This window comes from Hippocampus comes, unplaced genomic scaffold (assembly GCF_001891065.2).
Source record: "Hippocampus comes isolate QL1 unplaced genomic scaffold, H_comes_QL1_v1.1 scaffold335, whole genome shotgun sequence".
Classification (NCBI taxonomy): domain Eukaryota; kingdom Metazoa; phylum Chordata; class Actinopteri; order Syngnathiformes; family Syngnathidae; genus Hippocampus; species Hippocampus comes.
In genome coordinates, this window is record NW_017805823.1 from 1,152,220 (window position 1) to 1,178,290 (window position 26,071).

The 26,071-nt window shown below is 42.1% G+C and overlaps 2 protein-coding genes across 3 annotated transcripts in view; one reads left to right on the top strand and one right to left on the bottom strand.

Annotated features, from left to right (window-relative positions):
* On the bottom strand, positions 1-22,802 carry chn2 (chimerin 2). Of its 2 annotated transcripts, XM_019886318.1 has the most exons (13): positions 22,689-22,802; positions 15,658-15,696; positions 13,504-13,559; positions 13,023-13,054; positions 12,803-12,916; positions 12,404-12,674; positions 6,893-6,976; positions 6,044-6,128; positions 3,024-3,197; positions 2,871-2,948; positions 1,838-1,975; positions 1,652-1,757; positions 1-794 (listed from the first exon to the last, which is right to left on the bottom strand). In XM_019886318.1, the coding sequence occupies exons 1-13, from the start codon at positions 22,735-22,737 to the stop codon at positions 623-625; spliced, it is 1,398 nt and encodes a 465-aa protein (XP_019741877.1). In that variant the 5' UTR covers positions 22,738-22,802; the 3' UTR covers positions 1-622. The 2 variants fall into 2 exon arrangements, with proteins under 2 accessions (XP_019741877.1, XP_019741878.1); XM_019886319.1 differs by lacking the exons at positions 13,504-13,559; positions 15,658-15,696; positions 22,689-22,802 and having other exon boundaries at positions 13,002-13,053.
* cpvl (carboxypeptidase vitellogenic like) overlaps positions 22,787-26,071 on the top strand; it is a 7,570-nt gene continuing 4,285 nt past the window's right edge. The window contains exons 1-6 of the mRNA XM_019886317.1: positions 22,787-22,845; positions 23,697-23,761; positions 23,860-24,041; positions 24,326-24,447; positions 25,201-25,318; positions 25,969-26,027. Of these exons, the coding sequence (XP_019741876.1) occupies positions 23,757-23,761; positions 23,860-24,041; positions 24,326-24,447; positions 25,201-25,318; positions 25,969-26,027 (486 nt within the window). The 5' untranslated portion in view covers positions 22,787-22,845; positions 23,697-23,756. The remainder of the gene's footprint in view (positions 22,846-23,696; positions 23,762-23,859; positions 24,042-24,325; positions 24,448-25,200; positions 25,319-25,968; positions 26,028-26,071) is intronic.

Below are 26,071 nucleotides of genomic sequence, written 5' to 3' on the forward strand. Positions count from 1 at the left end.
TAATGTAAATGTAATACGGCTTTTATTTTTCTCAACTCTTTTGTATCCAGACACCAACTAAAACATGCATCATTCCCAACTGTATCTCTCTCTATATATATTACTGTGACAAAACAACATGATTCAGAGTAAAAAGACAAAAATAAACATCTTTAGAAAACAAATCTGTACACACGTTGCAAAAAAGTGCTTCATGAATTGACCAATTGTCTCATCTTTTTAAAATATTGATCACCGCGAGATCTTCTCTTGACCCAACATGAAAGGATGCCTTTTTTTTTTCACTAAAAGATGGATGACTTTCCCACAAATGATCCAGGAATTGCACGCGTGGGAAAGTTGATTTGTTAAGTCAAACAGACTGCACACGGCGTACACAGGAGGGTAAGCGGCGCACTCGTCAAATAAAATTGAGCAGCTTGTAAACATCTCGGATCCTGTGCGAAATCAAACACGACGGTCTTGACACTCCGTAACAGACAGAAACAAGACAATGCCTACAACTAAACTGTCATGCATGTAAGGAAGCTCCTCAAGAGCATCGTGATCAGAAATGACTCTCCTCAACGTGGCTTGGATTTCCTGGTAAAACTGAATAAATATGCGTCCGTGTTGGTGGCAGCTAGAACAAGACATCTTCATGCTCTATCATGAGTTGCACCACAAGTTTCTGGTGTCTCATGTCGTTCAGCGTGGTCAGGGCATTCTGCTCCGGGGGTTGCATCAGCGTTGGGCCGAAGACGATGCCCAAGTTCTCCGAATTCATGAAGTTGTCCTTCTCGAATGTTGTTACCCTAGAATGTGATGAAAGGAAAGCTTTGAGACAAGGATCTAGTGCAGTATTTTTCAAAGCGTGGTATCACTCGTGGCATGCACAGAAAAAAAAAATCCCTGCATAGCCCAAACTCCAACCCTATTTAACCCTTAAACACAAGGCTTTTGTATTTAAGCTTTTTTCAACAGTTACTGTACTTAGGTATAATTTTGAAATTATGTGCGATACATTTGAACTGAATCATTATTTCAGTACAGTTGTTTTATTTTCCTATACTAAAGCTCAGTTTAAAATGTGTTTTTTTTTTTTTAGGAAGAAAACCGTTATTGATGAACACTTAGGCCTACTATGCTACTGTATATGAATGTTGGTCATGATAGTGTCAGTTGGTGAGTATTTTTGGTGGTGTGGTACTTGGTGTAAAAATTGGAGAAGCACTGAAATTAACGTACATTGCATGACACAAACAGACTTCTATTCATTTTGGGATGGCAATGACGCTAAATGGCAAAAAGAAAGCAAGCTACAGTTGAATCTACAAAGTCAAACTACCTGAAATCCTACAGCTGGGGTGTCAAATTCATTTTTGTCGTGGGCCAGATTTTAGTTACAGTTTCCCTTGAAGGGCCGTTATGACTGAAACCATATAAAGAAGTCAAGGATAACGGTTTATTCACCTATTGTTTAAGTTACTGTAATGAGGGGTTTGGTAACAAGATAATGCTTAGTAAAAAAAATAAAATACCCTTCATTATTTTCTACGGTGCCATTTGTGTGTTTGACTTTGGAGATTGCACTGCGGTACAATGATTTCATTTTAGTTTTAGTCTTAGTTTTTCTGCATTATGTTGAGAGACAATGTCTTTTGCGTCCCACCTCTTGAGGTGAGCCATCAGGTAGCGTAAGGTCTCATAGTGAGCGGGGGGAAGCTGCAGCAAACCCTCGTGGACGGCCTCCAGTCTGCATTCAGCATTTGGAATTTCTGCGGAAATATAATTCTCATGTTTAAAAGAATCAAAGCAACGTCAAGAAGCAGTGGCGGGAGAAGCGGGTTATGCTTACTTGCGGCCTGAATGAATTTGGGGTACAGGTCAAAGGTAATGACGGGGATGGGGAGGTCCCTCAAGTAGAGCTTCAGAGCACCAGCAATGATGTTGATGTCTGCATAGGCACTGGCACTGATGTCAGCCTTTTCACCATCTGCTGACAACAATGCACACGATGTTTTGGAGGCCATTGAAGCCCACACAATAATCAGCATTCCATGTCAAATTTTATGATCAGATTTCAAACCATTAAGCTTTTAGCTTCGCCAGCAACAGGCTATAATATATTAGTGTTTGTCAACTTTCTTGAGGCAATTTTCTCACAAAAAATATCACGATTAAAAGAATGATCTCATCTTATTTTTCTCACGAATGTGAAATGCGAGCCTATTAAATTGAACAAAAAGCTGAGCCTTATTATATTTTATGAGTGGCAACAGGTGGACAGACTGGTTTGTTGTACTTTCTGTGTGAAATGATTTGTTTGAATAACTTCGATGATTGGAGTGTACAGCTTAATGAACCCTTTCGGGGACAGCGGTTACTACAGTGGACAGTTTATCGTGTTATCGGGTTACAGGGTGCATGTAAGGGTTAAAACCAAAAGTCATTTTAATATTATATTAGGAACAATCACAATAATTTGTGAGTAGAAATTAAGTCGGTACTGGCCCTTTAATCACCACCTCAGAAGTGTTTAATGAATTTGTATGCATTTAATTTGAACTGAACTCCTACATATACGTATATATGTATATTAACACAATAACAACAACACAGTACAGTCATTGTATGCAAAATGTTGTACTTAATTTGATTTCCCCTTATTTGTCTTCCCCCCCCCCCACTACCTATTTTTATCTTCTCTGTCATATTTCCAAGCAAACTACCAAAACCTGATAGCTGTTTGCTGCGAAAGTAAGTTTTTCAACTTGCTGAAAATGCAATGTAAAAATTTGAGACATTTAAAGAATTTCACCCATGGGAACGTTGTACACGTTATTCAGTCAGCGTTAAACGTCTTTGTTCGAGACGGTGTGAAAACAAACCTCTGTCAAAGGCGAGTCTCACATCCTCGATGTGCTCCGAGAAGCCAGACACTCTGTAAAGACCTTCAGATTTCAGACCTGCAACAACCATTGGGAGGGTGTAACACATCTGTAGATGCGGCACACGTGTAAATACGCTCTTCACTATCTTACCTCGGAGTTCGATCTCTCGAATGCAGAGATCTACCACCATGGGCCTCGGGGTGTTGTGGGCCTTGACCAGCGTGGTGAGGTCACAGCTGAACACTTTCTTTATCCGCCGCAGGTCCGGTTGGCAGTCTCTGGGAACCAGTTTAGAGCACTGTTTGTGTACATTCAGCCCGCAATCTAGAGGAAGGAGATAAAGAAAGGGCCATCAGCCTTGTACAGATGATAACACAAACACAGCGGCGGCATGAAGACCAAGTGAAAGTGACGTGCGCTGTCACACCGCACGGCCGCAGCTCCTGCTCTCTCTCGCTTCACCATGCGATAAAAACAAACACGACAGCGGGAAGACAGTGTCGCTACAAGTAGAGTGTCTCTGAGCTGTCTGAGTACAGGTTTGAAGGGTAAAAAAAATGCCTCGTCCCTTCGCAGGGATGCATCAGAGGATAAATGGACGGGTTTCCAAAAGCACATGAGGTCTGATGATACAGGATTGTGCCCCAGGCTTATCAGCATGAAAAACGTGTCAACAACAAACACTGTGTTTTGGGGGAAAGCCGCTAGGTCTTGACTTCTGTCTGAGTTCCCAATAGGAAACCTTGTGATCTGTTATTTTTAGTTCCGTTTGACCTGTCAACAACCTTTTGGGTTTACATAAGTCACATCGCATTAAAATGAACATTTACGGATTTCAGTCTGTGGAATTCTATTTTATCAGACCAGAACAGATCAGTAACATACTTCAGTGAGCAAAGTGGTTGCCAGTCAATCGCATGGCGCTAATCGAAAAACAATCATTCACAGTCAGAGTCACGGCTGTGGACAATTTAAAGTCTTCAAATGAAGGTGGAGTTTGCAATTTAAAAAGAAAAATCAATTCCTCGTTTTTTGTTAAAACTGTCAGGATGAGCTGACAGAAGCAGATTGGAAAAATAATCTGTGGGGAAAAAAAAACGTCCCTCTAATTTGATTTTTAAGAAACCAACGCCCCTGAAGAAAAACAACCAATCACAGGCAGAATGCGTGACTGACAAGAAGAAAATTATTTTTGTTCACTTGTGAGCACAGCAGCCTCACACATTATTAGACTGTTACTTGTTACATTGGCCTTGAGGAGCTTTGCTGAAACCTTTGTGCAATATCCAACTCCGGTTTGCAACAAAAGTTAAAAAGAAAGAAATATACGCTGCGACAAAAACAAGTCTTTCTGAAGTAAGGAAGCCACAGGCAGCTAAGAGGATTCTGAACAGATGCAGAATTCGCAACATTTTTTTACATGACAGACAAATTTACCACTAATTATAAATCTCAAGAAAATAAAACTTCAAACAGACAACACTGAGTGTGTTAGTGACACACCATTATGAATAAGTCATGCGACCAGCATATCAGCCGTGGCTGATGGTTTGCTTGCAGTGCCATATAATGCAGGTCAGTAAGGGGCGTGACTTTGGACAGAGACTCAAGGGGGAAGGGATTAGTGAAGTGAGGCCACGTTAAAATCTTGCAAGCAGTTTTAAAACTGCAAAATCCCCCTTTGACCAAAGAAACATTTTTTTGGTATGTGGGAGGAAGGGGCAGTAACATACATTATTTTTAATTATCATTATTGATGTGAGTTCCCCAGAAACTATATTCTAAAGATCTTAACATGATTTTGGCGCTTTTAAAATGGATGGATAATTCAGGTGAGATGAACACACATGTTGCTACGAATGTGCTAACAAATTTTGCTGTCATGACAATGAATAAATGTGCTGATCTCGAAAGCTCAAAAAACATGGCCACTGTTGGATGAAAGTTGGATGAAAGCGCAATTAGGATGCAGTTTCAATAAAAATAAAAAACAATAAATTATTACAAGAGAGACGTGAAGAACAGGGCCCATTATTTTTTTATATTTTTTTCATCAAAGGACATCCGGGTTGTTATCAGCGCAAAGTTCAAAAATCATCAACTGTGATGGTATGGGAGTGTGTTGTGGCCTATGTTATTATGATACCATTAACCCTGAAAAGTATATAAAGGTTGTGGGGCAACATACGTGGCCATCAGAGCAACGTCTTTTTCAAGGATGTCCTTGCTCATGACAGCAAGGGAATGTCAAGCCTTATTCTGGATGTGTTACCAAAGTGTGGCTTCGTAGTAAATGAGTGCGAGTACTGTACTGGCCTGCGAGAATCCCAGACCCGTCTCTTATTGAAAATGTGTGGCACGTTATTAATCCCAAAATACGACAACTGAGACCACGGACTGATGAGCAACTGAAATTGTAAATGAAGTGTCCAAGTGTCCACTTCACACTTGCCAACTTTACATCATCCGCAAGTGGAGAGCTTCTTGCAGCTCCTTGTAAACATGCTTCGAGCTCGTCAATCTACTGCATGGACTCCAGCGAGTCGGCTCTGTCATGTAGACCGTGCACCTCTCCTGAACTGAATTCAAAGGGAAGAAGCGGCTTCCATTGGCTGGGAAACTTGTTGGCTGTGTTCACTCCCACAACGGCGCAAATGCCCATTTCTACCTGCGTGCGTCTATGGAAATACCAAACAAAAGAAAAATCTATCCAGGCGCATGCACATTTCTTTGCTCTAGACTTGCGCTGGGCATCAACATTTTTCTCGACTTATGCTGGGCACGAAAATAGGTCCCTTAGTATTTTCAGATACCCAACGCACATTGAGTGAGGTTGAAAAGGAACGATTATGTAACACAATGGCAAAATGGCATGCTCCCGTCAGAGGTTTTTGGGACCGTGTTCAAGGCATCAAATTCAGTGAGTCAATATTAAAAAAAAAAAAAAAAAACGCTCAGATTTATCTGTCTTGAAATATCTTGTCTTGGTTGTGTTTTCAATTCAATATAGGCTGAAAAGGATTTGCAATTCATTGTACAGTATTCTGTTTTTATTCATTTTTACATAATGTCCCAACTTCATTGGCGTTGGGGTTTATTTTTGTCTTGTGAAACCCAAGAACAGCAAGACATTCTTTGTTTAGTGAGTGAGTGCTCCACTATGGATTTACCTGAGCAGCGGACACCTTGGGCAATCAGGCCCCACATGAAGTTGGCACAGTACTCGCACCAGTGTGGCCCTCGAAAGGTGTGTACCTGTGGGTGGGGACCCCATGATTATAGGCATGTAAACACACATTAAGGCATTGCATCTCCATGCCCAAGCTGGAGTTCAAGAACTCTTTTGATGGGCTGCACAGAGCTTACTTTGAGAGGGGACCCCTCGTGGTTGAAAGGAGAGCATGTGTACATAAGAGGAAGATTAAAGGATTTACGATTATGTGTCTGGCATCTGCTGCAAGGTAATCAGATACATGGACGTAAATCTGCAAGCCCAAGTAACATATGTGCATCCCAAAACATTGCAAGGATGACACCTGTGCGTAGTCAAACTCACGCACACCTTCAATATGTGGGAAGAATATAGCGGACATATGGCAGATGTTCCGGGATTTGGTTTTGTTCTTTTTTCCAAGCCAAAAATTGGAGGCCATTAGAACTTTGAAACTTGATATACATTCTCAAAAGTGGACTTAAAACTCATCTGTCTATACACAAGGGTGAGTGCTAGCAACTATAGTACAGGACATAAAATTGACAGTTATTTTATTTGGAGTCAATAGACTAAAACAAAGAGCTTGAAATCAATGATGTTCAATGTGCTCCGCTGTTAATGGGTTGCGCTCAGCTCTGTCCATTAGTTACACATATTGGGCAAGAAGTCAGCTGTGTGCGCTCCCATTAAAACGACACATGGCACACACAACACTTCAGAGGGTCATGTAAAATGTTGCAATATCTGTATTTACAGTAAAAATGGACATTGTTCAGAAAAAAAAATAAAACATAAATCGGCTCACCTTGAAGTTGTGGATCTTCTCATAGGAGCACTGCTTCTCCGGGGTGTCTTTCAAGGCGCTGTGCCGCACCAGAGAGGACGAGATCTGTGGACAGGAGGCCAACAGTTTGAGAGGCTTCCACAAAAGTGTCCCTTTGCTCCCCAGTTTGACTCCCAGCGCAAAAGCCAACAGTTCCTGTCGCTTCCGCTCTTGTCTTTTCGCCTTGTGGTTGATCAGCTCCCCCGCTAAACCTCCATGGTTATTTTCAGCCTCTATCTCGGACTGTTCCCACAGACCCTCCATCTCCTCCAGAGGAAGATGCGGAAGGGAGCTGGTGTCGGCCCGGTGAACAAGTCCAATCCGCTCACTCCCCTCTCAGTTTGGAGGGCGACTGATGACTGATGGCGAGGGGACGGCTCCAATTCTGGCCTTAGAGAGTGTCAGCAGGGAGGGAGACGAGCAGGGGCAACAAGACGGGTGATGGGTGGCCTGAGGGCTGGAGTGTGCCTCGCACAATGGCCCTCTTTCACACGCCCAGAAAGGAGCGAGAGAGAGAACAGGCTCTATGGTGGGGAGGGGCTGTGGAGGGGGTGTTGCTGTCAGGACTGTTTCACACAGCTCAACAGCTCTGTAAAGCAGGATCAATAGTGCAGACACCCTCTTTATATCACAGAGCACTCTCACATTAGCTCACTGCCTTCCGGACACACTCCACTCCACTTAGCTGTAGATTCAAATGCCAGCAGCACGCGGAGAGCCAAGCAAGGCCTCCTAAATGTGTCACTTACTGCCTCTAAAACAGACCCCAAGATTATTGGACCGGACAAATGAAGAGTTTCGTTCCTCATCAGCGGAAGAGATCATGACCTCCATCTTTTGTCAGCTAGCTGGTGGAATTCCCCGAGCCTGATACCCAAATGCGGCCTTCCAGAAACAGCGGCAAACGACTTCCTCAACTCACAAACAAAACTCATAGAGGAGTGGTAGAGCCAGACTCATAACTACGGGTGGTGGGTGGATTACTGCCATAATCCTGACATAGGGAATAATCCTAGAGTGCTCAAATCCATGTAAAAGAGCAAAGGAAGCTCATTTGCCGCTCTGCAGCCAGACTGTGGTTTACCAGTGGGGGGCTGTTGCTACGGTCAAGATGAATTTGTGCACGGCAGCAAGTACTTACCGGGGCAAGAAGTCTGTCAACTGCCCTTATTGTCATTCCATTACAGTACAGGAGAGCATATGATATTTTAAATTTGTATTATTATTGTGTGGCCCGATCAATACAGGAGAACAAAACTAATTTACACTCCATAAAGTAATAAAAAAACATGCGAAAAAGCTAAACTGCGCTACAAAAACACACCAATTAACAGAGTAGAAACTCTAAAGTCAAACATAATTGACTGCAAATAGCATTAGTTGACTGTCAAGGTTCTTATTTCAAATTTAATGTTCACTCAGGAAATACATTATTCATTTGTTTTGGGCTTAAACTATTGCCATTTAAAAAAAAAAACTCCACGTAACACGAAGTAAATGTCACACAAGTGACCATAAACAAAAGTTCAGAAAATATTTTTAAAAATATGAAAGAAATTACAACCGCTCACCAGCTGAAGACAGCTAACACATAAGGGAAAGGAACAGGACTAACTGCTTGTTGGAAAGCTTTTCTGGTCATTTCCGAGCATTCGTTGGCCATTCTGCTTTTCACGCCATGATACTTATATAAACATCCGGTCAGTAACATATTTGAGTATGCAAATATTTTCCATGAATTGATCATATATTGTACATGTTGGCCATTTTCAAGTGTCATTACATGTTCTGGTGACAGGTTTCATATTTGCATTCCTGGGACCATTCTGTGGTGGCATCACAAACAAAACAGGCAGACAAAAGCAGAACACTTGGGGTAGTTAATCCTTTGGATGCATATCGAAGTGAAGTCTCGCAGGATTTGTTGACGTATCACATGACACCGTGCCTGATGATGGTTTAAACTCTTTGACTTTTGAGAAATATTTTTCGAGGGGTTCTGGTTGAGTTGCAAATTGACTTTGGAGTTTCCACAGCGATTTTTTTTTTCATTTGTCCAGATTCCTTGACTAAAGTTAAAGCACCACTGCAAAGACCGACGTGACAGGTGAGGATATTTGCCATTGTGGGTGACATTCTTTTGAGAAGACCTACGCATACCAGAGGATACTATTTAGCATCCAAGTCAGAAGGGACAGATGAGAAATATACCACTCGGAGATATTTTAGCCTCAAGAGGGGAGGGGGGGGGGGGGGGGCAGACGAGGGCTGAGCTTTTCTGCAGGCAGATGGCCTCTTGTCTGGCCAAAGAAAAAGCAGGGAAGAAAAGGACAAAAGGTGGTCACACACAACAAGCTCCGCTTTCTTTTGGAATGGCTTGACTCCTTTATTACTCGTCTTGGAGGAGGCACAGCTAAGTGGACTCCTGTGAGTTAGAGTTTGCCATCGTGGCGTAACAACAAAGTGGTCACTGATACATCCAGACAACGGGATGCACCCCCCCGCCCTCCTCCCCCGACCCCTTACACATCCGAGACAAAAACAGCACCAACAAATCACAAATAGACACTGTGAAGAAACTCAGAGCGAGACAAAGTTGTTACACTCTTGGAAAAATGAAAGAAACAGCCACTCTTGTTCACCCATAGGAGAATGGACATTAAACTCCAATTTTGGCGGCGTTAGTGGCTCGAACTAAGAGGTTGACTCGCTAAAAACGTCCTCACACGTTTGGAGAAATCGAACTTATTTTGGAGATTTTCGCGTGATAACATTCGGGCTATTTACTGACAGAGCGCGTCATTATCTGAACAAACAACAGAGCCACTACTGTGAAAACCATTACAGGGCAAGTAACCAGACCAGCCTGACCGGCACCTCACTGCTATTCAGCCTGTCAGAGTGGTGAGGATCAGGAGGAATGTGGTAGAGGTTTAACCACATTCAGCATGCAAAAGGAATCTAACTGAGGAGATAAACCTACAGGCCGAGTTCCCCTTTCGGCCTCTGGAAAGCGTTTTGGTTGCCCGAAGAGCCGCAGCAATGTGGAGGTACATGAAAAGGGTGAATACGTGCACATATTGGCCATACAGTGAAGCCACTGTGCAACTGAAGCCTCGGGGCGTGGCTGTGAGAACGGTAAACATGAAGGTCAAAAAGACTTTTCCACACTCAAGCCATCAGAGGAGAGCTGTGCTTTTTGGAGAAATCCAATCAGGCAAAAAAACAAAAACAAACAAAAAAAAAACATTTGGTGCAAACATCACCAAACAGTTCAGATCCTTGTGTGCAGTATGGAAAAAAAGATCCAAAGGAACTGCCGACATGCTCGAAATGTACACAGGAGGACTTTCAGGACATTAAACATTGATTGCTGTGACTCAAATGGCCATTGACGATTGTTGGCTGGTGTCCTTAAAAGAAACACACCAAGGCATTGTACATCAATTGATGACATGTTGATCGATGGCCATTTGCTGTATTAATGTCTTGCGTGTCGGGTTACAATGAGCAAAGCGATGACTGATGCTGACACCACAGCTGATGCTCATGCTCACAGAGTTGTCATGTGTCTGTCAATGACAAAATCCCACAAAGGGATTAAAGCTCACCACGCACCGATGATTGACTCATTAAATGTCATTCATTTTTTTTTGGGAGAAATAATGTGGTGTGAATCAAAGAAACACCAACCGCCAATATCGAGCACATACATTATGATTGCCCTCTAGTGGAAGCTCTTCCAAAGAGAAGGACAGCCAACTTCCTTGCTTCTCAGTGGAAAGACATTCACAGACTATGACGGAACTGCTCTGCAACGGCGGTGAAAACAATGTGCTTTTTTGTCTCGGCGTGGATCAGTATGTCTGATATGCATGTCAGGGAGAGCAAAGGCCTCCCGTCCTCTCGGTCATCATTACCTTTCAGAGGAGGCAATGAAGCATGGCAACAGTGAACACACCCGGAGGCAGCTTAGCTGATAATGTGCACTCAACTCCCAGGACAACGTGCCCTCTAAAACGGCTCTTGTGCCACTGTAAAAATGTTCAGTAGGGCGAAAGCCGATCAAAATCACACGATCACTCTGGGTCTGTTAAAATGCCCACCTCATAGATATCCATCCATCCATCCATTTTCTGATCCGCTTATCATCACAAGGGTCGCGGGGTGTGCTGGAGCCGATCCCCGCTGTCATTGGACAGTAGGTGGGGGATACCCTGAACTGGTTGCCAGCCAATCATAGGGCACACACAGACAAAGAAACCATCCGTGCTCACACTCACACCGAAGGACAATTTAGAGTGTTCCAATAACCTGCCAAGCATGTTTTCAGAATGTAGGAGGAAACCGGAGTACCCGGAGAAAACCCACGCAGGCACGGGGGGAGAACATGCAAACTCCACACAGGAAGGCCGGATCCAGAATTGAACCTTGGACCTCTGAACTGTGAGGCCGACGCAGCAACCAGTCAACCACCGGGCTCCCCACAGATACACAGATCGCACTGTATTCACGAAAAGAACAAAGTTTGGGACTAAGTAATGCAATCAGTGAGGTCTGGGATTCGGGAGTTAACGTCCCTTTGATGACAGAATGTGGTTAGTTCAATTACTTTCATAACATATAATCACCCAGAAAATTGTCTCCAACACCACAGACATACCATTCAAAATAAATATGATTCCACAAGATGGATGCAAAAAGTTTCAAAAGTGGACCAGGCAGGGTGATTTGGCCATCTTGAGAGAAAATCAAAGTGAAGTGGATTACCTGCATATGTGCATACAGTTCCTAATTAGATGTATTGCAAAAATGCTGATTTAAATAGGGACAAAACACCTGCATATGTGCAGAATATGTGCTCTTGATGAATTTCATTTTTGATCAAACATTTCTCAATGCATGTATAACAAATCCACTGTCCTTACTCAACTGTATTTATAGAGAATTTTAAAACAGCAATCTCTGTATACAAAGTGCTGTACATGGAGCACATGTGAGACATGTCTACCATCTAGTGGTGATTGGTGATATGACAACTTGAAACTCCAATCGACCCCCGCATATTTGCTGTTTGGCAACCGCGGATTTGCATATTTGCTGTTTTCAAATTTTTTTTTTCATACTTTGGATTTTTCACATTTTTCCCAGGATTTCCCCCCCGCCCCCCAATTTTCATTGAAAACATATTAAATGTTCACCAGCAGCTTTTTGGAGGGATCTGGGTGGGAAATTAATCAAGGGACCACTGACAATGTGGATTATCATTTTATAAGTATTGATGCTTTTTAAAAATATATATATTTTTGTTTGGGGGTGTGCCATGAGATTTGTTTTTGTTCTAATATAAAATGGGTGACTGAAAAAGGTAAATACAGCTCTAGTATAAGCTCCTATAATCTTGAGGTCCTTTCTTGTAACAATTACATTCAGCAAATACTATTTCACTTCATTTGGGTTGAACTCTGGGACATGTCCGTACTGTAAACTGACCTGGTCATCCCTGACAAAGGTGACCCTGCGGGATTCTGTGCATCTGCGGCTCAGCCTGTGCACCATCTTGTCCTTTAGCAGCGAGGTGTAGCCAAGGTGCTCATAGATGGGGTTTGCAGTCATTTTGGCAATATACTCCGCCGCCTTGGTCTCGATGTAGAGAGTGATGAGGGCGTCCGTGACGAGGTCGTGCACGGACTCAAACCTCTTCTCGGCGACAAAGTGCTTCCCATCGTAGAACAGCCTGTAGTTGAGCGTCTGCGGCCCAAATCTACATGGAGACGCATGGTTTGAGCAGTTTGCGTCCAACAGAGACAAGCAAGGCCGGCTGAATGAGTTTATTGACTAAATAAACACGTGGTGGAATTCCTCCCGGATGCATCGTGACATTGCTGGTACCTTAAGGCCAACGTGTGTGTTCCAGGCTGTCTTTGGCTTTCCCTGATCAAGTAGGAACCATCAGCTGCCCTGAGAAGTTCATCTGCATATTCTCGAGAGATCATGCCGTGAAATCTGGGACAAATTATTACATACAGTATTGGATTAAAAAAAAAATCACTTTCCCTCACCCCCCCAAAAAAGAAGTTTTTAGAATTACAGTAATTCAGTTGACACTCACTCTCTGCCATAATATTTGGGCCTGGTCTCCATCTGTGAAACAGAAAGGACATTGTTGCTTGAGCAAGTTCAAGTTTAAGGGCCGAGACATCTGGAGATTGCTGGAACAGATTTAAGGAAGTGCGAGAAAACAGCCATTGATATTGTACTGTCGATGTCAAGTTTTAGAGAATTGAAACGTCTCTTGCACCCATTGAGTGCACATATTGCATGTTCAGTGGACCAACTTTAATGGCTGCCAGAATAGGTAACTGCTATCCTTCTTCAAGGGTAACCAACCAATAAATACTCAGCCATGACAGTTTACCGCTTTAACATTGTAACTGTTGGACATAAAAAGGTCCATCAAGTCCAAAATTTAAGTGAGGGCTCCAAACAAGCAATACGGGAGTAGACAGTTTTAATGAGTTTTGGGTCAACTAAAAATATGAGTAAACAAATGCTGCTTCGAGCCTACCTTTCATTTCAGGGGCTATACTCACCTCTTTGGGACATACGATCCTTTTCGGTCTTGGGGCCTCCTGCTGTAATTGGTACACTGTTAGAGAGACATATGTGTATTTTAATTAAAGCCTGTGAGTGTGCAGTTCAGTGCAAGTTGTAATTACTTAAAAATAGTAGATTGGGGCCCCCAAAAAAGTCATCTATGTACATTTAAAGAGGAGGCATACTAAATTATAAGCTGCTAGACAGCAGCAAGTGTGGCCCAGACGTTATAAAAGAGTGTAAGCTAGAAAAGAGAAAAATAACGAGGCCAAAGTACACCTAAGGGTCGCTGATGGTAAAGTGGTCCACTTGCCTGACTTGTGTGCAGGCAGAGTGGGATCGGTTCCCACTAAGTGACAGTGTGGATGTGAGTGTGAATGGTTGTTTGTCTCTATATGTGCCCTGTGACTGACTGGCGACCAGTTCAGGGTGTAGTCTGCCTTCCGCCCAAGGTCAGCTGCTTTAGGCTCCAGCAACTCCCTCTTCAGGATAAGCGGTGTTGAAAATGGATGGATGGATGGAAGTACACCTAAATCCTCCTTTAAGTACCGTATTTTCCACACTAAAATGCGCACTGCATTAGGAGGCGCACCTTCAATGAATGGCCTATTTTGTAATTTTTTTTTCATACATTGGGCGCACCGCATTATAAGACGCAATCTAGAGTGCATCCACTAGATGGAGCTACGCTCAAGGAAATACCAACAGAACGATCAGATGTCAGTGAAACGTATTTAATAAAGCAGCGACACAGTTCACGTAACCAACAGCAAGTTATAACATTGACTTGTTAATGTTGAACTCTCTTGCCGCTGCTCTATTTCTGTGTTCAACTGCGTAACCGATCGCCTTAAGTTTGAACTCTGCGTTTGGAGCATGTCTCGAGCAAGGAGCCGTTTTGGGGTCGAATTGTTACCGCAAAGACCATACACAAGGCGCATCGGATTTTAAGGCGCACTGTGAGCTTTTCAGAAAATGGAAGACTTTTAGGTGCGCCTTTTAGTGCGGAAAATACGGTACCATTAACTAACCTGTTTTGACACGGCGGTTGTACTTCTTCGCAGTTATTTATATTTGACGATGAAATTAGGTTGAGCTCAATATATTTGACAATAGGGCTGCACGAAATTGTAAAAGAACGCCCGATATGCGTTATGAGTGTTGAATATTCGATACTGCGATGTTTAACATGTACCTAAAGAAATGACATTTTTATTGTCTAATTAAAAACGTTTTTATTGCGGCAATATAAGCAAATGCATATCCATTTGCATCTATCAATACAGCCTCGTAGTTCCTCAACCTTGATGTACACCACCTTTTTAACATCCTTTACACCTTTAACAAAACCGACAAAGACTCTGTTCAGCAACCGCAAGCAAAGCTGCGGCAAATAAGTCTCTCGGTGAGGCTGAGCCCGCCCGTTTTGTTACAGCAGATTCAGCTGGAAGGTAAACAAGCTTCCTCACAGTGTGTATTTTCATGTTTTTTTGGTTTTTCATGTCAAACTGGATTCAGATCTGGATATCATTCCATCCCTTTGACACAGTAAATGCCGATGGGACCACAGCGGGATAAAACATAATCATTAGAAAACTATGCAGTCATTTAATATATGGAAAACAAATACAAAAAGAAATTGCGACGATGTGTCACAGTTTCCATTTGCACTCATGTTGCTCCCCCAATTGAAATGATTGGAGTCACATCAAATATGGGAAGAGTGGATCCATTTCCTGCCACAAGGCGAAAATACTGGATGCTGAAGTGGGCGTTATGAGGATGTTCAGAGCCTCTTCACAGAGAGAAAATCGTATTTTCTCCAGGGAGGGTAACCTGTTTTACTCACGCTAAGCTTTGGCATGTGCTGCGTGGGTGATGTCCCGTACTTGCGTTTATGTTGCTCGGCGTTAAGAAAGCCTCATTTGAAATGCATGTTTTTCATTCATTTGTTTCTGAAAATGAGAAGATTTGGCTGCGTTCCACATGGCTGTGTTTTAGAAAACACGTATTACCCTTACTACTAAAAATGTATGAGATTTACATCACGGTTTAGTTACACCCATATTGGAAGAGCATGTGGATGGTTTACAAATGACAAATACACTTTCCGCATGCAGGGCAAATTCATTATTAATCGTTATACTCACAGTAGGACTTCCATATTGGTGGTTGGTAATCCTCAGGGTCTGTAAAAAAAAAAAAAACCATAAAATGCGAAGCAGGTCACTGTGCCGCTCTCAACAGTGTGAATATAATTCTCATTAGCATTTCTGCATCAAGGACAATCAATAGATGTCCGCTGGCTTTGTTGAACACCATTTCAATGGCACTCGCCCACAGGGTACAGAAATTATGTTGCTAATATGAGGGCATTCAATGATACAGGAACAAAGTCCTCCGAACATCTGATATAAATGATCAGTTATTTAGTTTTATACCAAGTACCACCTTAACAGTTACTTAGCTATCCTATATCGCCATCTTTCCCGATCAACATTAAAATACAGTAACGTAGTCAGCCAAACTGTTCATCAAAAAACAAAGGAAGTTTCATTCCTGAAAAGCAGATTTAATATTATTGTAAGCCACTGTAACATTCTAAACGGTTTGAACTTTCACACTGCACTCAAATATCGTAAAATAAAAAAAATAATTAACTGTATTTAATGATTTAATTCCTAAAGGTTAAATAAAATTATACGTAAATAAAATAAACAACAATTTAGCAAAACTTAAACCCCAACTATTTTTTAAAGACTAAATACAAATATATTGAACTAAAAACTTAAATACGGCAAACTATTCTTGGGCAGTGATTCCTTCACGCACCAAGAATGATACAAGTGCCACAATATGCCTCCGCCAGTAAGAAAAAAAAACAACAAAAAAAAAACACCTACCTACTTCATTGCAGCAGCTACAAGAAAAGCAATAACTTGTGATGAAAATTAACTTAATTGTCAGCAACTTATTGCATGATGCAACTCTTTAACTTTGAACACACCCTTGTTGACAAAACCACACGGAGCATTTGAGAGTAATATCATTGAGCCGCTGGAGGATTGGCTACGTGCATAAAGATAATGACTCATATCAATCCAGAGGGCGTGCATTCTTTTGCCCTCCACACCCTTCGGGCCTGAGGCGGTGAAATGAAACACACCTGAGCGCTCGAGGGGATTAATATAATGTCAACCAGTAAGCACTTGTCGGATGTGGCTACTGTGGAACAGGCTGTAAAATATTATTATCAACCTCGAACTGCGTCACCAACTCCCTCCGTGTCTTATTTAACGCGGTGCACATATTTTTTTTTTCATTACTCTTTGCTTTCTCATGCTGTTTGCTCTTCTATTGCTTGACGACAACATTATGGCATGAGCCTAAAAGCTCGTTGCAGTTTCTTGTCATGAGAGAAGGACTGAGCTTGAAAGAATGCTGGTCCACGGGGGGTGCTGGAGCCCATCCCAGCTGTCTTCAGGCAGTAGGCAGGGGACACCCTGAACCGGTTGCCAACCAATCGTAGGGCACACATAGACGAACAACCATCCGCGCTCACACTCACACCTAGGGACAATTTTGAATGTTCAATTAGCCTGCCATGCATGTTTTTGGAATGTGGGAGGAAATCCGGAGTACCCGGAGAAAACCCACACAGGCCCAGGGAGAACATGCAAACTACATAGAGGGAGGCCGGAGCTGGGATTGAACCCGGTACCTCTGCACTGTGAGGTTGACGCGCTAACCACTGGCCCACGGGCCGCTTGTAATTTTCTTGTTTATTTTTTTTAAACTGCAAGGCGGGCCTTGGTAGGTTCCTCACCACCGATCTAAAAGATAAAGAAATGACTATAACAACGAACACAAATGAATCACCATTACATTGTGTTTGCAGATATGTTGCAGAGGACACTGCTCTATCACTGATCCTGCGTCACTGGGCATAGCACTTGCAGCCCGAAAGATTTATTTCACTGCAGCTTGTTCAAAAAAAAAAACTGACTGAATCTAGTTGCATTCCAAATACTTTCTTCTAATGGAATTCTTCAAACCCACCAACCCGGTTTCTTCTCATTCTGCAGCATGGGATCACACCAACATTCCGCTACACACACGCATTGACACACATGCAGATGCACACTCAAGTAAATACGCGTAAACATGCACAGATGATGCAAATATCCGCAAAACATCAAACGGAGTTTCAGACTGCCTGATGATGTGGGAGAAAGCAGGACGGCACAGCTGGAGGCCTTCCCCCACCCGACCCCCCTCAAAGAGAATGTAATTAGACGCATCGCCTCGAGTTCTTCACCAGTCAAAGGCACTCATTAAAACAATAATTAGGTTTACTCGTGTGTCAAAGAGCATATTTGATGAATGAAGACCAACTGCCTCATACAGCATGCGTTGTTGTGACCTGTGGGTATACACACATTTTAAGGGCAGCTATGGTATGTGATACACAAGTCCGCCCCCCCCCCCAAAAATAAATAAAAAAGATCGTGGAAAATTTATTTGAGTGGGTCAATTAAAAAAAATGTACAATGTTTACATTAAGAGTGAAATATTTAAGCAGCACGGTGGTCAACTGGTTTGCAGGCTCCGATTCCGGGCTCTGGTCTCCCTGTGTGGAGTTTGAATGTTCTCCCCATACCTGTGTGGGTTTTCACCGGGTACTCCGGCTTCCTCTCACATTCCAAAAACATGCATGGCAGGTTGATGGAACACTCTAAATTGTCCCTAGGTGTGATTGTCGGCATGAATGGTTGTTCAGGGTGTCTCCCAAGACTTACAATGCGATTTAATGCAAATGTACTGGGCCATTGTGGGAAAAAAATATATATACTGTCTGAGGCACACACCCGCACACCAAGGAATTGATTACAGCACATTTACCGATGCGCTCCAGTAGAAAAACAGCAATGCTGTATCAGGTTTTGAGGCTCCACATACAATTTACTATACTGTATAATACTTTTCATTGAACCATAAAACCAAGGGGCAATTGTCACGGACGAAAAGGATTGCCACAAAGACAAGAAATTGGTGAGAAAAGTGGAGAGAGTAAAGGTATTTTAGAGGCTGTTGGCAGTTTGGAAAGACTCAAGCGACTGGTACATGTGAAATTCTGAACGTATTGTAATTGAATAGATGATGAAGTCAGCATGATGTCAGTGCTATGTGACAAAACGTTGCACAGCTGCATTTTTACTGTATTTCAGAAAGTAAATCAACCACCACCATTGGTTAGGCATTGAATCAATGCCTTTTTTCCTCTCAATCAGTCAGCAGTGTCACGGCCAAGTCACAAACAAACCATAGTAGAAGCCATGGCATTGGCCAAGAAAAAAAAAAAGAACTATTTGCATTGCATAGCTGATAAAACATTGCCTTTTTCATATTGGCCTTGGAGGAAGGATGTGTCCTTTTAATGAAACTGAAGATTTAGAATGCTAACCTTCATCATCATCATCATCGTGTTGGGAAGTGGCCGACATGAGGGGCAATATTAATTATTTCCTTTTCAACCCCCCAAAATGGACCAACATTATCTAGGAACTATTGTTGCGCAACAACCGATTATATAAATAAGCCATTCACCATATTTTCCGTGTACTTGGTTTGACGCTTGGCATAATTTCAAACATACGCAGGGCATTTACTCCAGGAGCCCAACAAATCATTTATTGCTAAATTGCTTAGCCTTTAAAGCTGGGCATGTAAAAAAAAAAAAGAAAAATCACTTTCTCAGATGTCAGTGTTCAAAATGGTGCTACGAGGTCATATAATGTTTGTTATTAGCCATGCAATGAAAGGAATGTGTCCAGTCATACTGCAAGGTACGGTGTTATCGTTTCCCTCATGGACGCTGTGTTCTTTCTTGCACAGCTCACATCACACTGTAAGCTCATAAATTCATGTGACTGTTACCAAGCTGGAGAAGGGGTTTAAGGAACCACCCAAGAGGAAGGAGAAGAACAAGGGTATTGTTGCTATCCCTCTGTGTGTGTGTGTGTGTGTGTGTGTGTGTGTGTGTGTGTGTGTGTGTGTGTGTGTGTGTGTGTGTGTGTGTCAGCAGTAGGCAGACCATCTGTGTCTGATGACCCCAGTCCAAAAAAAAAAAAAACTGATGCAACGTTGCCTTGGTGTAGATTAGAGCCAGCAAGGTACAATGCGCCTCAGTGGAGCAGTCACGTTTCGATAGCCTCGGTGATGCTGTAAAACACCATCGCCAAATCACCGTAGGTGTCATCTACAAATTCAGTTTCACACGATCCTCACTGGAAAGGAGGACAAATGTAAGTAGTGGAAAGACTTTTGAGGTGAACAGTGGTCGTTATCAGAAACATGTGCTGGGTGGTGTGGAGCAGAGACCCTTAGCTTTCATTCCATCTCCTGAAACTCTGCTGTCATTCACATCCTGAAGCTTAAGGTATACTTGTGGGTTTTTTTTTCTTTAATTCGTCGTATACTGTAATTTCTCTCTTGAAAGCCATATGGGAAATAAAGCATTGTTCCTAGTGTACATGCTCCTGCTTGTACTTATGCCAACAATGTGTTTTTGACATTTGGATTTTTTCACCTTTAAATAAGTAACGACAGCTCAGCTAAGGCTGTATCTATTGTGTTCATATTGCCTCGCACTGTATTGTTCGCCTATAGACAAGGTAGAGCGTTTTATTTATCCGTACTCACAACGTGCTGGCGAAGCGAGAGTGAGCCAAAAAGCACTTCCTTTGCAGCCAAAAAACAGACGGCCTGATTTGGGTCAGCAAACAGCAACAGCCAGGATTCAGTTTGCCGCGTGGTGGAGATTATTCAAATGTTGAGTCTGCCTGCCAAAAAGCTCTACTTGAAAATAATCATACCCTTGTGACAACCACTCCATCCCTGGCGGCGGTGCAGCTAGTAACCTCTGATAATTACGCCGAGTAGTAATGACAGCCCTCCCAATGCCATCGAAAAGAAAAGTGTTTCCTCTTCAAGCAAGCAAGGCACCAGTCAAAGCGTACCGTGTATAGAAGTGGCTGCTTTCTGAGGCCCACACATAAAATAAAATAATGCTGTGTGAAACATGTGGTTATACCTCAGGCTTTGTCAACACGCTATGACTGATTGTCCCTCTCACTGGGCAGCACTTCAGGAAAAAGTGACTCTGCCTGGGCCAAAATTGTTGTTTCAATATACAGTGGAGCCTCGCTGTTTGCAGGGGATAGGAAACGGGCCAGCCGACGAATAGTGAAAATCCGTGCATAGTTGATGCTCATTGAAATGCACTAGGGGAAACCCCAACCCCCCTAAAAATCATTCCAAAAAAACCCCTAAAAAAATAATCATACACATTTTGCACTGAAAATGTGGCGGAAATGGCTAAAAAAAGCCAAAAGGGAAAAAAAATATAGAAGAAAAATTGGGAAAAAAATCTGAGATGAACCATGAGGGTGCAGGGATCCCCTACTGAAGGAACCTTGGTCAAACTGAAACATTTGCAAACTCAGGTAATGATTCCTATTGAAATGAATGGAAACGGAATTAATCCGTTTCAGCCGCGGAACGATATTAGTACTGTATGATTTGGAAAGCGAGATGCATTGGATCTGGTGGCCATTTTGGTACAGCAGTATCCATAATGAATGTAAACAAGAATATGAAGTACTGCGCCGTAAAATGCAACAATGGGAAGTGGATTTACAGGGAAATGTTAGCCCATTGCGAACGCTATCATCAGCCAGCTCACGTACTGTGGCTGAAGGTGGTTTGTTTAGCGATTATTACCATCTTGTTTTCAACAGTAATACGTTTTGACATCCACTATCAGTAACAGTTTTCAGTGTCTCTGGAGCCATACTTTGGGGTTAATTTAGCAAAAAAAAAAAACCCAAAAAACAAAGACACCTTTAATGTGTTACACGGCACGATAAAAGCACAAATGTGTATTCAATAGACATGGCGAGATTGTTTATGTACCGAAAATTGTGCATGAACCAAGCTTATATTTCTTTGAAAATTTGGTTCATAAACCTAATCAGTTTGCATCCGGATCATTCATAACTAAATGAGGTTCACTATGCACATTTTTGCCTCGCTTCAATGAAATTAGGGTTGCACAGAGGCCCAGGGCCAGTGTACCGCCGTGTCGGGCCACTATCGACTGTGAGTTGCTGTTCCAAACGGGCCACAAGTCACCGAACATTTTTGGCTGCTGAAAATCGCGCAAAAGTGCATTATCAGATTCAGACCAAAACACTTTTATCGCCGAAACAACCCATCTGAAAGGGGATATTGTCATGGCACAAGACACAAATGCAACTGGTGCACACATACAGAGGCATGAATCTTAGAGGTGTTTCTAATCATTTGGCGACATTATTAAGAAACATCAGGAATCAAGGGGGGATGCAGTACAGTTGTACACCACTGTCAGCTTCAACCACAATAACCTTCTATTGAAATTGAACATTTTTAATTATGTAAATTCAGATATTTGGACACAGGTCTTATATTGGATATCATTGGAACGTAGACACACGTGGACCTCAATTTGTGACTTGAACACACATTCAGAGTAAAACTGTACAGTACATTATTACATTCAGGTAAGTGCGATAGCGAAGACTGACACTTTCGCAGTTAGCATGCCAAATAAAAAGAAAGAAATGAATTAAAATAAGATATTGTACTGTAAGAGAAGATGATGGGATGAATCCCATTATCAATACCTTTCTTGAATTCTTAATATACAGTATGAGGTGCTGTACGACAGTGCTCTCAAGATAGAAAAAGTGAAAAACATTTTGCTGCTAAACTAAACCTCAATGAATTCAAACATGACTAGATTATATAAGAAGCCCTGTGTCACTGCATTGTGACATATTTTGGGTTTTGACAACCCCACAGAACTTCCAAACTTGGCGCCGCATGCATGGAAAGTGGACTACACATGCCAAACATGATCCTTCCTTGCAGCCCACCACCAAGTGGAACGGCAAGTAGGAAACTATGGATGTGATTGACAATGGCGTACTGAGATCCCAATTCATATGCACAAATAACACAGTGAGTGATTTTCGTTTGCAAGAATAAAAACAACGGACTACTGTAACATTTAATATGCGACGAGCCAGATTTACCCACGTATTAATTATTATGCGAGACGGTGGATTTCAACTCTTACCAGATGACACGGATGAACCGGAGAGGCTAGAATTACTGGAGGCTGCCATCCCGTTCCTCCTCTTCTTTACTGCCGCTCATCCAAGGTGCGCTCCTGGCAGCAGCAGATCCAACCCGGAGGTGCCTCCATGACACTCACGTCCGATGACGGATCCACGGTCGGTCCCGAGTCTTTCTATTTTTCTATGAATGAGCAAATCCAATCCTCTCAATGCGCCCGGTCGCCGAGGAGCCTCAAACTGGAGCAAGAAACGAAAGTGCATCCGATTTTTTTTTAAAACAAGGCTCGAGACACCACACGGGAAGGTCCACCGAATGAAGCTCACATGTCTACAGGTTGTGGATGCAAACGTACGGTGGCCTGCCTCCATGTGCCTCCAGGAGGCTCGCAGTATTTAACACACTCCGCCGCAGAAGCACAGACTCGCCTTCTTAAAGTGAAAGTTGGACTTGGTGCGCATGGAACCAAAACGTAACAACCAGGTTTGACTCGATTCGAAAAAAAGGAAAACCATAAAACCGATTCTAAGCATGGGCGTAAAAAAATATAATTAAGGCACATTGTAAGTAGATTGAATTCAAACGTGATGTCATATTGAGTTCGAATTCGTCTTTGGGGCAAGAGCGCCATCTGGTGTGTCTACTTTCTCATCTCATCGAGGCATAATGACGTCACTGGCGTCAATTCAGTACAGTACCGACTTTCAAGTTGTTGGCAAAAAAGATATATATACAATAACTATAAATGTATGGTAGTTTGTTGTCCGTCGGGCCTAATACAAGCCTATACACTATAGATAAAATGCTGAGTATCGCAAGTGTGTACGGTATTCACTTTAAACCCAATAACCAGCTAATCCCCGACGAAACAGTGTCGTCTGGGCCTCATAAAAACACCCAACCAATCTGAAAAAAATCATAGTGAAATAGCTTTCTGTCTGTTTTATGAGCCTCCTGTAAACAAAAGTTGGGTGAAGAGTGGTAAAGATCACGTGATGTTTCCTTTCAGTTGATCACGTGACAGGGGAATCACTTTTGCATGACCGAAGAACTGCTTTGTTGAACAAACATGGGGTGAGTTTGACTAGATTTAAAAAAAAATAAAATACATCTTCGCATGCTGACATTTGATATTGGCGTATTTAACGTTTGTGCCGACGAAACATTGGCAGAACGTGGATGGAAACAGTGGGTGTCCTGTTACTCCTGTGGGCCGCTCAGGTTCCTGTCCAAACACGCCGATGCTCGTCCTTTTTCTGCCGAAAGTCACTTAATGTCAGCAGCCTCAACGGTGTGGACCCCGGAGTTCCTCTCTTTCTCACTCCTTACCTGGAGAAGGGCGCCATTGACGAAGGTAGATTTGTATTTGTATTTGTATCTTGACACAACTCGACAACGCGACATGTCCTTCCGATCAAACCTGTGTCATTTAGGAATATAAATGTCTAGTCCTATCACTCAAGCTTGTGAAATTTCTCTCAAATTTGAGAATTTTACCCTAAAATATGTGGAATTTTACGAATGTGGAAATTACTGAAATGTGGAAAACTGTTCCCAAGATCTACTGATTGGTCTTAACATTTTGAAGTTGGAATAAATAATCTTGACGTTTTTGTTTTCGTTGATTGTTTGTTCCAGCTAGGAAATTGAGTGTAGTTGGAGAGCTCCCTGGTCAAAACGTGAAGAGTTATGCTGGCTATCTCACTGTCAACAAGGAATACAACAGTAACCTCTTCTTCTGGTTCTTCCCAGCGCTCAGGGTAATCTCAAATCACTCCAAACAGCACCAGTATGTTGATGCTGTAATTAGCTGCTTAGTTTTCTCATATATGTGCGTTATTCATTGAGAAACTAAAGGAGACATATGATGCATTTACCCCTAAAATTTAGGTGCTTAATAACATGTCTGCGGCATGCAATGGTCAAGAATTCTATTACAGACTTACATTAACAATATAGTTGTCCCTCGTTTATCGCAGAGGTTGTTTTCCAAAAGATAAGTGGTTTTTTTTTTGTTTACCATTCTTATACTGTATGTTTTAAGGCTGTAAAACCTCACCATTAACATTTCTCACATTTCTCTCTTGCTTGAACACGCTCAAAGTTCAAACCTTTGCAAGAAAAATAAGTGTACAATATTGTTATTCTGATTGTTGTTGTCGTCATTTACAAAACAAACCTGTTTTAACCCTTTTATTATGTTGTGGGCCTAATTGACCCACTTATAGAATCTGTGGAAGAAAAAAAGGTTTAAATTTAGTATGCTGGCCTCTGTTTTTTTTTCTTCTTCTTAATGCTAAAAAAAAAAAAGCTTTAAAAAATGGGCGAATCCACGAAATATGAACCACAATACAGCGTCCGACCACTGTATAATTCGTGCCATGGTGAAAATGGCACGAAAGTGTGCACAAAGTAGGGGGTGAAATCCTGTTAAAAAAAAAAAAAAACAAAAACAAAAAATAAAACAAAATGCTGCTGAAATCCCATGACATTATTTTGTGTGACTCTTACAGCCGTCCCCTGATGGAAATGCCCCTGTCCTGTTGTGGCTGCAAGGGGGCCCCGGAGGGACATCCATGTTCGGCCTCTTTGTGGAACACGGACCCTATGTGGTTTATAAGAATATGACGGGTAAGCAAAAGACTACCGTGCTGATGACGTTTACATGTTTGATTGAAAACCTCCAAACTCAGACAAATCATTTTAAAATGTTTGTTTTCAAGTGTGAGTAACATTTAAATATTGCTTTTCACACATTATAAATACACTATTATCATATACTTGCGTGGCCAAGAACAGGCTTTGCCAGATACTCGTATTGTAAAGTAACACAAATAGCTTGTGTACTATTTACTTCAAAATTCAATATCATCTTGCGCTAATCTTGGAGCAGTGAAACTAAAGTCCGCACAACTCTAAATGTAAACAGTCTATAATGTCATAGCTGCGGTATCAATACACAAGCTGTCATCAGTGTTACATTGTCGAATATTACAAGTGCACTTGACAGTCTTGTTCAGTGGTCTGACAGTGAGCAGCACGTGATTTTCATCATCAGGATTTCACTATGTGCAATTGAGTGAAATCTCGGACTGGCATGTGCTGGTAACTTGATAAGAAATCGAATTTGAATGAAAATCCAATCAATTTGAAAGCAGAACATCAATTTGAATAGAATCCGATTGAAAATGGAAAAAACATGTTTGCTTATTTTTTTGACCAACCGCGGCACATGCACGAAAGTGTATCTTTAAATTAAATTAACGTTTGTGTCTTTGCAGTGGACCTGAGGGATTACGCCTGGACCTTGAAATATTCTGTGTTATACATTGACAATCCAGTAGGTATTGTGTTTTTAGATCCATGCACTTTATAGAACATTAC

Coding starts and splice junctions, on each gene's coding strand:
- chn2 (XM_019886318.1), bottom strand. CDS start 22,737: ATGGCAGCCTCCAGTAATTCTAGCCTCTCCGGTTCATCCGTGTCATCT. Junction 15,697..22,688: donor CGGTTCATCCGTGTCATCTG/GTAAGAGTTGAA, acceptor TTTTTTTTACAG/ACCCTGAGGATTACCAACCA. Junction 1,758..1,837: donor CAAATTCATTCAGGCCGCAA/GTAAGCATAACC, acceptor ATATTTCCGCAG/AAATTCCAAATGCTGAATGC.